The 13,856-nt window shown below is 41.0% G+C and overlaps 1 protein-coding gene across 1 annotated transcript; it reads left to right on the top strand.

Annotated features, from left to right (window-relative positions):
• The first annotated feature begins 1,332 nt into the window (after positions 1–1,332).
• On the top strand, positions 1,333–2,331 carry LOC133770911 (olfactory receptor 1L4-like). Its single transcript, XM_062206706.1, has one exon. The coding sequence runs from the start codon at positions 1,393–1,395 to the stop codon at positions 2,329–2,331; it is 939 nt and encodes a 312-aa protein (XP_062062690.1). The 5' UTR covers positions 1,333–1,392.
• Positions 2,332–13,856: the final 11,525 nt, after the last annotated feature.

Genomic DNA, 13,856 nt, shown 5'->3' with positions numbered 1-13,856 from the left:
ATAACTCTACTGGCTACTTTGGTGAAATTATCCTAAGGTTCACATTTTTCAGATAAATGGCATAGATTTTCTAAGAAAACAATCATACAACCTAGAAATAGTGATCATTTCATCTTCTCTTTTTTAAAATATTTATTTACTTATTTGAAAGTCAGAGTTACACACAGAGAGGAAAAGAGAAAAAGACACAATCTTCCATCTGTTGGTTCAGTCCCCAAATGGCCCCACTGGCCAGGGTCTGGCCAGGTAGAAGCCAGGAGTCAGGAGATCCTTCCTAATCTCCCATGTGGGTACAGGGGCCCAAGCACTTGAGCCATCTTCTGCTTCTTTTCCAGGTACATTTGCAGGGACCTGGATCAGAAGTGGAGCAGCCAGATATCAAACTAGCGCCATATGAGATACCATTGTTACAGGTGGTGGCTTTACTGGCTCTGACACAATGGCGACCCCAATGTACTTTATTTCTTTAGTTTTTCCTTTTCATTGGCTTAGTCTACCATCTAAGCAAAACAGTTTAATAGTCATAAAAGAAGCTATTCAATTATGCCGTTCAATGATATTGGTGGAAATGGGACTCTGACATCCTAAGTTTTATATTCCTGTAACATTTGAATTTGTAAAATAAGAATTTCAAAGTTCTGTACTCAGGAAGAAATTTAATATATTTAAACAACTACTCACACTAACATGGGCTACTGGTAGGACTTCATTTTGAGTGGCATCTCTGAGACAAAAACATTTTAGACAAATATATTAGACAATATATATTGGACAAATAATGTTAGCCAAACAAAAATCTTTAAATAAGTGTTGTGAAGATATTTCTCTTAAGGCTTCAGGAAGTCTATGTGAATGCAGTGGGTACCATGGAGCACTAATTAGCTTAAATTCTCATTACTACTCCACTATCACTACCACCTCCCAAATTATAAGACAGCGAATCACAGACCTCACTCATGGGGAACCATTACATTAAAGCATCTTAATCCAAAGGTAGGTATCAGCATTGTCTTCCTCGGAGACATCAATGAAAAGCTAACAAGCTTGTCAAGAATTAATCAGGGGCAATATTTGAAATGGCAAAGGAGAATAATTCAGACCAACCGGGTGACACAGAAGTTCCTAAGGACATATGGAAACCCATTAGTTCCTAATTTAGAGGTCATCTTGGGCATTTTTAAACTATCTTACTGCATTTCATGCATTATTTATTTCTCTGCATTTGCTTAAAGGAAATAGTCTTAAAATTCTAACAAATAACCGAAGGTTGCTTGTTTTTGTTTTGTTTGTTTTGTCTTATAGGCTTGATGTTGGGAAGGAGATGACTTGATCTAACTGCCCTGCACGTCACACCCACAGCCTCTCCAGACCCTGCCCAGGAAACCCAGAGACATGGAGACAAAGAACCACAGCACCAGCACTTCCGGCTTCATCCTCCTGGGCCTCTCTTCCAACCCACACCTGCAGAGACCCCTCTTTGCCGTCTTCCTCGCCATGTACCTGGTCACCGTGATGGGGAATGTGCTCATCATCCTGGCCATCCACTCCGACTCCAGGCTCCACACCCCCATGTACTTTTTCCTCAGCAACTTGTCCTTCATGGACATCTGCTTCACAACAGTCATTGTGCCCAAGATGCTCGGGAACTTACTGTCCGAGACAAAGGCCATCTCCTACGTAGGCTGCCTGGTCCAGATGTACTTCTTCATGGCCTTTGGAAACACGGACAGCTACCTGCTGGCCTCCATGGCCGTCGACCGCCTGGTGGCCATCTGCTACCCCTTGCACTATGACGTGGCTATGAACCCACGACGGTGCCTCTTCATGCTGCTGGGGTCTTGCACCATCTCCCACCTGCACGCGCTGTTCCGCGTGCTGCTCATGTCCCGCCTGTCTTTCTGTGCCTCCCATGTCATCAAGCACTTTTTCTGTGACACCCAGCCTGTGCTGAAGCTGTCCTGCTCCGACACATCCTCCAGCCAGATCGTGGTCATGACCGAGACCCTGGCTGTCATCGTGACCCCCTTCCTGTGCATCCTCTTCTCCTACCTGCGAATCATCATCGCTGTGCTCAGAATCCCCTCTGCAGCAGGCAAGTGGAAGGCCTTCTCCACCTGTGGCTCCCACCTCACCGTAGTGGCCCTGTTCTATGGCAGCGTCATCTACGTCTACTTCAGGCCCCTGTCCATGTACTCAGTGGTGAAGGACCGCGTGGCCACAGTTATGTACACAGTAGTGACACCCATGCTGAACCCTTTCATCTACAGCCTGAGGAACAAAGACGTAAAGAGAGGCTTGAGGAAATTAAGGGAGAGAATTCACTTACAGTAGGAACAGAATGATGGAATACCATCAATTGAGAGAGTATTTAAGATATTATCAGGTTATCTATCCTTCCTACCCATTTCTATCTGGTGTGCAAAGTAGTTATGAGAGGTGGTGTTAGCACCAGCAAAAGCATTGTCCTGCAATTGTCTTCAGTTGCAGACTAAGTATTACTGGGAATCCAAAATTACAAGAAAATCATTTTGCCATCATCAGTACACAGCCATTCATACAGTGGTATAAAGCTATCTCTAAATAACTCTTCTGGAAACCTTATGTTTGGGGCTGGCACCATGGCACAGTAGGTTAAGCATCCATCTGTGGCACCGACATCCCACATAGGAGCCAGTTCATGTCCTGACTGCTACACTTCCAAACCAGCTCCCTGCTGATGGCTTGGGAAAGCAGAAGACGGACGGCCCAACTGCTTGTGTCCCTGCACCCACGTGGGAGATGCAGAAGATGCTCCTGGTTCCTGGTTCAAATCAACTCTGCTCTGATGTAAAGGCCATTTGAGGAGTGAACCAGCAGATGGAAGCCCTTTCTCTATCCCTCTGTCTAACTCAACCTCTCAAATAAATCTTTTTGAAAAAAAAAAACTTGCAGTAATCAATAATTAAGATACTGTAAGTCCTGTTAGTCTTCAAGAAAAGAGAGTACACAGTTGTGACAGGGAATTGGAAGAAGCAATAAAATATCTTATGGTTATTATTAAAATGAAAGTAAGGAGAATAAAGCTGGAACAATACAAGAAGCTACAAAGCAGTTTATTTCCTTGCCTATCATTTAAGTGTCACAACCATGTGAATTCTAAGTACCCAGTTTAGTTCCTTTCCATCTTAATTTTTTCTTACTCCACATGTCCAACATCCTCAATAAGCTGCCTTTATGTCCTGGAAAAATCAATATGTACCCAACAGGGAAATCTTAGCTTTGCTAAGAAAACAATTTCAAAATCATAGGACCTTATAACCAAATGTTTATTTTTTTATTCACATTGCATATCCACTCATTTTAAATACTCAGTGGCCTAAGATAATGAGGAAGCATTGAAAACATTAATCGTCAGCATGTCTGAAGCTAATAAAGAGTCTTAAAAGATTTGTACCACAAGTCCACCAATAAAATACATGGGACCAGAAGTGACAAATACTTCTCACCATCGTTCATATGCACAGCTAATCTTGTCACCCACCCAAACCCAGGGAACCAGACAGCACAATCTAATCACATTCCTCTGAGATACAGAGCAAAGGTATTAGGATGAAAACACATGGAGACTGAACAACATGCTCCTGAATGAACAGTGGGCCATAGGGGAAGTCAAAAAATTTCTAGAAATGAATGAAAATGATACTACAAAATATGAAAACTTATGGAATACAGCAAAGGCAGTGTTAAGAGGGAAGTTTATAGCAACTGGTACACACATCAAGAAATTGGGAAGAAAAAAAAGGGGGGGGTGGCACCATGGTTCACTTGGTTAATCCTCCACCTGCGGCGCTGGCATCTCATATGGTTACCAGTTCTAGTCCTAGCTGCTCCTCTTCTAGTCCAGCTCTCAGCTTTGGCCTGGGAGGGCAGTGAAGGATGGCCCAAGTGCTTGGGTCCCTGCACCCACATGGGAGACCAGGAGGACACACCTGGCTCCTGGCTTCAGATCGGCACAGCTCCAGCCATAGTGGCCGTTTGGGGAGTGAACCAATGGGAGGAAGACCTTTCTCTCTGTCTCTCTCTCTTTCTATAACTCTACCTGTCAAATAAATAAATAAATTGGGAAGGCACCAAATAAGTGAGTTATCAATGCATTTCAAGGACCTAGAAAAACAAAAACAAACCAAACACAAAACCCCAAATAAGGAGAAAAGAAAATAATTAAAATTAGAGAAGAAACAAACAAAATGAAACAAACAAACAAAAAAACAATAAAAAAAAGATCAGTGAAACGAAGAGCTGGTTTCTTGAAAAAAGTAAACAAAATTAATACACCATTGGCCCAACTGAAAAAAAAAAGGGGGGGGAGAAGGCCCAAATCAATAAAATCAGAGATGAAAAAGGAAATATAACACTGGATACCACAGAAATAATGGATTATCAGGAATTACTACAAGAGGTAAATGCCAACAAACTGGAAAAACCTAGAAGAAATGGATAGATTCCTAGACACAATCTACCAAAATTGAGTCACGAAGACTTATAGAACCTAAATAACCAAGACAGATTTGAATCAGTAATAAAGACCCTCCCAAAAGAGACCAGGATTGGATGATTTCACTGCTGAGTTCTACCAAACATTTAGAGAACTAACTCCAATTCTTCTCAAGCTATTTAAAACAATTCTGGGGAAGGGAAGCCTCCCACATTTCTTCTACGATGCCAGCATCACCTTAATTCCTAAGCCAGAGAAAGAGAACTATAGAACAATATTCCTGATGAGCACAGATGCAAAAATCTTCAAAAATGCTAGCTAATCAAATCCAACAACACATCAGAAAGATCAGTCAGCTGGGTCTGGCATTGTAGCACAGTAGGCTAAGCCTGTGTCTGCAGTGCCAGCATTCCATATGGGCGCCAGTTCAACTCCCAGCTGCTCCACTTCCAATCCAGCTCTCTGCCGTGGCCTGGAAAAGCAGTGGAACATGGCCCAATGCTTGGGCCCTTGCACCCACATGGGAGACCTAGAAGAAGCTCCTGGCTCCTGTCTTCGGATTGGCCAGTTCTGGGTGTTGCGGCCATTTGGGGATTGAACCAGTGGAAGGAAGACCTGTCTCTCCCTCTCTCTGTAACTCTACCTCTCAAATAAATAAAATCTTTAAAAAAATCATTCAGGGCTGGCACCATGGCTCACTTGCTTGATCCTCCGCCTGCGGCACCAGCATCCCATATGGGCACCAGTTCTAGTCCCAGTTGCTTCTCTTCCAGTCCAGCTATCTGCTGTGGCCCGGAAGGGCAGTGGAGGATGGCCCAAGTGCTTGGGTGCCTGCACGCTCGTGGGAGACCAGGAAGAGGTACCTGGCTCCTGGCTTCAGATCAGCGTAGCTCCGGCTGTAGCAGCCATTTGAGGGGTGAACCAATGGAAGAAGACCGTTCTCTTTGTCTCTCTCTCACTGTCTAACTATATCTGTCAAATAAAAAAAAATCATTCACCTGATCCAAGTGGAATTTATCCCTGGTAGGGTTCAACATTTGCAAATCCATCAATGTGATAGATCACATTAACAAACTAAAGAACAAAAAACATATGATTATCTCAACAGATACAGAGAAAGCATTTGATAAAATACAACATCCTTTCATGATGAGAACCTTAAGAACACTGGGTATAGAAGTAAAATTCTGCAATACAATCAAAGCAATCTATGACAAACCCACAGCCAACAACTTATTGAATGGGGAAAAGCTGGAAGTACTCCCTCTAAGATATGGAACCAGACAAAGATGCCCACTCTCACCACTGCTATTCAATATAGTCCTGGAAGTTTTAGCCAGAGCCATTAGGGAAAAAAAAAAGAAATCAAAGGAATATAAATTGGGAAGGAGGAAGTCATACGATCCCTATTTGCAGATGACATGATTCTATATATAGTGAACCAAAAGATTCCAGTAAGAGACTATTGGAACTCATGAAAGAGTTTGATAAAGAGGCAGGAAAAAAATTAACACAAAAAATCAATAGCCTTTGAATACACAGACAATGCCATAGCTGATAAAGAACTTCTAAGATCAATACCATTCACAATAGCTACAGAAAAAAATGAAATACCTTAGAATACATTTAACCAAGGATATCAAAGATCTCTATGATGAAAATTACAAAAAATTAAATAAAGAAATAGAAGAAGACACAAAAATGGAAAAAATCTTCCACATTCATAGATTGGAAGAATTAATATCATCAAAATATCCATACTATCAAAAGCAGTTTATAGATTCAATGCAATCCTAATCAAAATATCAATGACATTCTTCTCTGATCTTGAAAAATGATGTTGAAATTCTTATGGAAACACAAGAATAGCTAAAGCAATCTTACAACAACAAAAAAATAATCTAGAGGCATCACAATACCAGATTTCAAGACATACTATAGGGCAAAACAGCTTTGTTCTGGCACAAAAACAGATGTGCAGATCAATGAAACAGAACAGAATTTCCAAAAATCAATTCAAGCATCTACAACCAACTTATCTTTGACAAAGGAGCTAAAATAAATCCTTGGAGAAAGTATGGTCTCTTAATGATCCTGTGGGGGAAGCAGGACACACAGCAGACTCATAGAATGGCAAACGCCCAAAACAGCACTCCTGCCTCAGAATCAACCCTTGGGACATTCAGATCTGGCTAAAAGGTCTATGAGAGTCTTACAGGCATGGAAAGCCATGACACGATGGCAAAAAACAATCTAAGTGAAAGATCCTGGTGAACAAGACCCCAGCAGAAGGAACAGGCCATCAAGGAGAGAGGCGCCTTTCTCTGAAGGGAGGAAGGAACCTCCACTGTGACACGGCCTTGACTAAACAAGTTCAGAGTCGGTGAACTCAAGGGGCTTCCATAGCCTAGACAGCTCATAGCAAGAGTCTCAGGTGATTGCTGACGTCACAAATAAGAGTGCCAATTGTTAAATCAACAATAGGAGTCACTGGGTACATGCTCCCCACGTAGGATCTCTGTCCTTAATGTGTTTTACTATGAAACTTACAAACACTACTAGTCGAACAATACTCTATACCTTGTGCGGTTGTGTGAATGCAGCCTGTTGAAATCCTTGCTTAGTATATACTAAGTTGATCTTCAGTATATGAAGGTAGTTGAAAATGAAACTCGATAAAGGGCGGGATGGGAGAGGGAGAGGGGAGGGCCACAGGAGGGAGCGAGGTTGCAGGGGGAAGCCACAACAATACAAAAGTTGCACTTTGTAAATTCACATTTATGAAATAAAAAATAAAAAAAAGAAAGTATGGTCTCTTTAATAAGCAGTGTGGGAAAACTGGATCTCTGTGTACAAAAGTATGAAACAAGACCCATACCATATACTTTATATAAAAATCAACTCAAAATGGATGAAGTTTCTAAATCTACAATCCAATACCATCAAGTTACTAGAGGAAAACATTTGGGAAACTCTGCAAGACTTTTGCATGGGCAAAGACTTTTTGGAAAAGACCTCAGAAGCATAGGCAGGCAATCAGAGCCAAAATTCACAAAGGGGATCACATCAAGCTAAAAGGCTTCTGCACTGCAAAAGAAACACTCAGGAAAGTGAAGAGGCAACTGATAGAATGGGAGAAATATTTGCAAACGCAGAAACTGATAAAGGACTAATATCAAGAATCTATAAAAAGCTCAAGAAACTCAACAACAAAAGAAAACAATCCAGTTAAGAAGTAGGCAAAGGACTTGAACAGACTTTTTCAAAATAGTAAATTCAAATGGCCAACACATGAAAAAAATGCTCAGGATCATTAGCCATCAGGGATTTGCAAATCAAAACCACAATGAAGTTTGATCTTAAACCCCAGTTAGAATGGTTCTCACAAGAAATCAAACAATAAATGTTGGAGGTGGCTCCAAGATGGCAGAATAGGGAGGGAGCTCACTGATAGTCTAGGGAAAGATGGTTTAATAAAAGTGGAGATACTGAAGTCTCAAGGAAGAGTTAGGGAAAAACTGCAGAGGGAACTCTTCCAGAATTAGAGGGACACGGTAGATCTACGTGGAGGACATGGGCACCCACGGCTCAGGAGCCCAGCTGCCGAGAACCTTCTCCTCTGCACGAGCACTGGAAACAGAGGTGAGGTGAAACCACAGTAGCCCGAGACACTGGCAGAAAAGTGGCAGGAAGAGCCTCGAGGGAACAAGGCTTGAAGCCCCATGGAGAAAAGTACACCAGCCTAACTAAGAGGAGAGAAAAAACAAAAGGGATGGTACGGACATGATTCTCTCTCTTCACATACCTTACAAAGGCATGTGAGACAATAGAGCAAGTGCCATTTTGGACATACATAACAGCTGCACCAGCTCAGGGCTGTGCCCATCCTCAACCAAACAGAAAAACCTGACTCTAGTAGGGAGTAACAACAGGACACTAAGTTCTAGTGAATGTGTGGAGCTTATGAACTGGGACTGTGATAAAAAAAATAATAATTAAGGGTATATGGGAGAACTCACGGTGTGGTGGAGATGTGAGTAGTTTTGGTGGGAGACACCACAAACTCGGTAACTTTGGCAACCCCGGTGAGAGACCCTGCTGGGGAATCTGAGCTTACACTGAGGACTGCACAGATCTTTGTGTGGTCCTTGGGACAGAGCAGATGAATATTAACCTACTTGGTCTAGTGCTCAGGCACTGATTGCCATCAAGGAGAAGAGCTCAGCTGAGCGGAATTACTTCCCTTCTGAATGTTTTTAAAAAAAAAAAAAAAGGAGAGAAGATTTACCACGCCAAACCTGAATGTGTCACCTTTGGCACACCCTTAACCCTGAAGAACTGAACAGAGCTCTCTGGTTACACCCATTACAAGCCTCTGGAGATTCATCACTTATTCTAGAGTCATGGTATAACAAGAAAAGCCACCACAGCAAGAAAAAAAAAAAGAAACAAAGAATATCTCCACAATGCCAAACAACAAATGCAACAACCGAGGAAACAAGAAAAAGGAAGACATCATGACACTCCCAAATGACATGACACTCCAATACAAGATTATGAAGATGATGATATAAGAAATGCAAGATATGGAATTCAAGAATTTATGATAAGAACATTTAGAAGTAATCAAAAACAAATGCATGAACTACAGAAATCCATACAGGACAGGACAGAAAATCTCTCGTGAAAATGAAATCTTGAGGAGGAATCAAAATGAAATGAGGAATTTAATAGAACATGAAATTGAGATATTAAAGAGAAACCAAAATGAAATGAAGAATTCATAGAACAAATTAAAAACACATTTGAGGGCCTTAAAAACAGAATCAATGAGGCAGAAGAGAGAATATCAGAAGACAGAGCACAGGAAAGTATACAGTCAAACCAAAGAAAAGAAGAGGAAATTAGAAATCTAAAAAATATTGTCAGGAATCTACAGGATACTATTAAAAAACCCAACATTTGGGTTCTAGGAGTTCCTGAAGGCATGGAGAGGGAGAAAGGATTAGAAGGCCTTTTTAGAGAGATACTTGCAGAGAACTTCCCAGGTTTGGAGAAGGACAGAGACATCCTAGTACAGGAAGCTCATAGAACCCCTAATAAACATGACCAAAAGAGATCCTCACCACGACATATTGTAATCAAACTCACCACAGTGAAACTTAAATATTCTAAAATGCGCAAGAGAGAAACGTCAGATTACTCTCAGAGGATCTCCAATCAGATTCACAGCAGATTTCTCAACAGAAACCCTATAGGCTAGGAGGGAATGGTGAGACATAGCCCAGGTACTAAGAGAGAAAAACTGCCAGCCCAGAATATTATATCCTGCAAAGCTCTCATTTGCAAATGAAGGTGAAATAAAGACCTTTCATAGCAAACAGAAATTGAAAGAATTTGTCACCACTCATCCAGCCCTGCAAAAGATGCTTAAAGATGTGTTACACACAGAAACACAGAAACACAGCCATCAACATTAAAGAAGATAAAGGAAGAAAACCTCACAGTAAAAGATCACAGAAAGTTCAAAGCATATATTAGAAATATCTTTAGAAAAATGGCAGGGCAAAGTCACTGCTTATCAACAATCACCTTGAATGTAAATGGCCTCAACTCCCCAGTTAAAAGACACAGACTGGTTGAATGGGTTAAGGAACACAACCCATCTATTTGTTGCTTACAAGAAACACATCTTTCCAACAAAGATACATGCAGACTGAAAGTGAAACATTGGAAAAAGATATTCCATGCCAACAGAAACCAAAAAAGAGCTGGCGTAGCCATCTTAATATCAGACAAAATAAACTTTAACACAAAAACTGTGAAGAGAGACAAAGAGGGGCACTATATAATCATTAAGGGATCAATTCAACAGGAAGATGTAGCTATTATAACCATATGTGCACCTAGTTACAGGGCACCGGTTTACTTAAAAGATATGTTAAGGGACTTAAAGGGAGACTTAGACTCCAATACAATAGTATTGGGGGACTTCACTACTCCACTTTCAGCAATAGACAGATCAACAACAGAGATCAACAAGGAAACAGCAGATTTAATAGACACTATAGTCAAATGAATCTAACAGCTATCTATAGAACTTTTCATCCTATACATAAAGAATTTATATTCTTCTCAGCAGTACATGGAACATACTCTAGGACTGACCACATACTAGGCCATAAAGCAAGTCTCAGCAAATTCAAAAGAATTAGAATCATACCATGCAGCTTCTCAGACCACAGTGGAATGAAGTTGGAAATTAGCAACTCGGGAATCCCTAGAGAGTATGCAAACACATGGAGACTGAACAACATGCTCCTGAATGAACACTGAGTCATAGAAGAAATCAAAAGAGAAATCAAAAATTTTCTGGAAGTAAATGAGGATAACAGCACAACATATCAAAACTTATGGGATACAGCAAAAGCAGTGTTAAGAGGAAAGTTTATATCAATAGGTGCCTACATCAAGAAATTGGAAAGGCACCAAATAGATGAGCTTTCAATTCATCTGAAGGATCTAGAAAATCTGCAGCAAACCAGACCCAAATCTAGTAGGAGGAGAGAAATAATTAAAATCAGAGAAGAAACCAACAGGATTGAGTAAAAAAAAAAAAACATTATAAAAAATCAAACAAGGAGCCAGTTTTTTGAAAAAATGAATAAAATTGACACCCCCACTGGCCCAACTAACTAAAAGAGAAAAGACCCAAATCAATAAACTCAGAGATGAAAAAGGAAATTTAACGACATCACAGAAATAAAAAGAATCATCAGAAATTACTACAAAGACTTATATGCCAGCAAACAGGGAAATCTATCAGAAATGGATAGATTCCTGGACACAGCTAAGAGACATGGAATCAACCAAAATGCACATCAACAGTAGACTGGATAAAGAAATTATGGGATATGCACTCTATAGAATTCGATAGAGCAGTAAAAAACAATGAAATCCGGTCATTTGCAACAAAATGGAGGAATCTGGAAAACATCATGCTGAGTGAAATAAGACAGTCCCAGAGGGACAAATATCATTGTTTTCCCTGATCAGTGACAACTAACCGAGCACCAAAAAGGAAACCTGTTGAAGTGAAATGGACACTATGAGAAACAGTGACTTGATCGGCCCTTGTCCTGAGTGCTGATATACAACTTAATACTTTATCCCTTTTGGTATTTTTTTTTGTTCTACTTAATACTATTGGTTGAACTCTGTAATTAACACACAATTATTCTTAGGTGTTTAAATTTAACTGAAAAGTGATTGCTGTTAAATATAAGAGTGGGAATAAGAGAGGGAGGAGGTGTACAATTTGGGACATGCTCAATCGGACTTGCCGCAAATGGTAGAGTTAGAAATGTGCCAGGGGATTCTAATACAATCCCATCAAGATTGTATGTATCAATGCCATATCACTAGTCCAAGTGATCAATTTCAGTTCACAACTGATCACACTGATAGGTCTAAGAGTCAAAGGGATCACATAAACAAGACTAGTTTCTGCTAAAACTAACTGATAGAATCAAAAGGGAAAGAAGGATCCAACATGGGAAGCGGGATACACAGCAGACTCATAGAATGGCAGATGTCCTAAACAACACTCTGGCCTCAGAATCAGCCCTTAAGGCACTCGGATCTGGCTCAAGAGCCCATGAGTGTACTGTAGGCATGGATAGCCAAGACACTCTGGCAGAAAAAAAAAAGAGGACCTAAATGAAAGATCTCTGCAAGTGAGATCCCAGTGGAAAGAATGGGGCCATCAAAGGAGGAGGAACCTTTCTCTGAAGGGAGGAGAGAACTTCCACTTTGACTATGACCTTGTCTAAAGATCAAAGTCGGAGAACTCAAAAGGCTTCCATAGCCTTGGCAACTCATGACTAGAGCCTAGGGAGATTACTGACACCATAAACAAGAGTGTCAAATTGTTAAGTCAACAACAGGAGTCACTGTGCACTTGCTCCTCATGTAGGATCTCTGTCCTTAATGTGTTGTTCAATGTGAATTAATGCTATAACTAGTACTCAGACAGTATTTTACACTTTATGTTCTGTGTGGGTGCAAACTGTTGAAATCTTTACTTAATATATACTAAATTGATCTTCTGCATATAAGGATAAATGAAAATGAATCTTGATGTGAATGGAATGGGAGAGGGAGTGGGAGTTGGGAGGGTTGCGGTGGAAGGGAAGTTATGGGGGGGGGGGGGAAGCCATTGTACTCCATAAGCTGTACTTTGGAAATTTATATTTACTAAATAAAAGTTTAAAAAAAAAAGAAAGAAGCAAGTCCCAAAGGGACAAATATCATATGTTCTCCCTGATCAGTGACAACTAACTGAGCACCTAAAAGGAAATCTGTAGATATAAAATGGACACTATGAGGAACAATGACTGGATCCGCTCTTGTCCTGACTGTCGAGGAACAACTTACTATCTTATTCCTTTTAGTATTTTTTTGTTCTACTTAATGCCATTGGTTGAACTCTTTAATTAACACACAATTATTCTTAGGTGTTTAAATGTAACTGAAAAGCTGGCACCGTGGTTCACTAGGCTAATTCTCCCCTGCGGCGCCGGCACCCGTGGTTCTAGTCCCAGACGAGATGCCAGATTCTGTCCCGGTTGCCCCTCTTCCAGGCCAGCTCTCTGCTGTGGCCTGGGAAGGCAGTGGAGGATGGCCCAAGTCCTTGGGCCCTGCACCCCATGGGAGACCAGGAGAAGCACCTGGCTCCTGGCTTCGGATCGGCGCAGCGCACCGGCCATAGCGGCCATTTGGGGGTGAACCAACAGAAGGAAGACCTTTCTGTCTAACTCTGTCAAAAAAAAAATCAAATTTAATTGAAAAGTGATCCCTGTTAAATGTAAGAGTGGGAATAAGAGAGGAAAGAGATGTACAGTTCGGCACATGCTCACTCAGACTTACCCCTAATGGTAGAGCTAGAAATGTGCCAGGGGATTCCAATTCAATCCCATCAAGGTGGCATGTACCAAAACCATCTTACTTGTTAAAGTGACCAGTTTAAGTTCATAATTGATCATAATGATGGGATTAAGTGTCAAAGGGATTACATAAATACGACCAGTGTCTGCAAATAATAATTGATAGAATTAAAAAGGAGAGGATGATTCTACATGGTTAGCAGGATATGCAGCAGACTCATAGAATGGCAAATGCCCTATCAGCACTCTGGCCTCAGAATCAGCTCTTAAGGCATTTGGATCTGGCTAAAAGCCCATGAGAGTTTCTCAGGCATGGAAAGCCAAGACACTGTGGCAAAAAAAAAATGACCTAAATGAAAATCTCTGTGAGTGAGATCCCACTGGGAAGAACAGGCCATCAAAGAAGGCAGTACCTTTCTCTGAAGGGAGGAGAGAAC

This window comes from Lepus europaeus, chromosome 12 (genome assembly GCF_033115175.1).
Source record: "Lepus europaeus isolate LE1 chromosome 12, mLepTim1.pri, whole genome shotgun sequence".
Lineage (NCBI taxonomy): Eukaryota > Metazoa > Chordata > Mammalia > Lagomorpha > Leporidae > Lepus > Lepus europaeus.
Note: the sequence above shows the minus strand (reverse complement) of the source record. Positions and strands in the feature narration are given on the sequence as shown.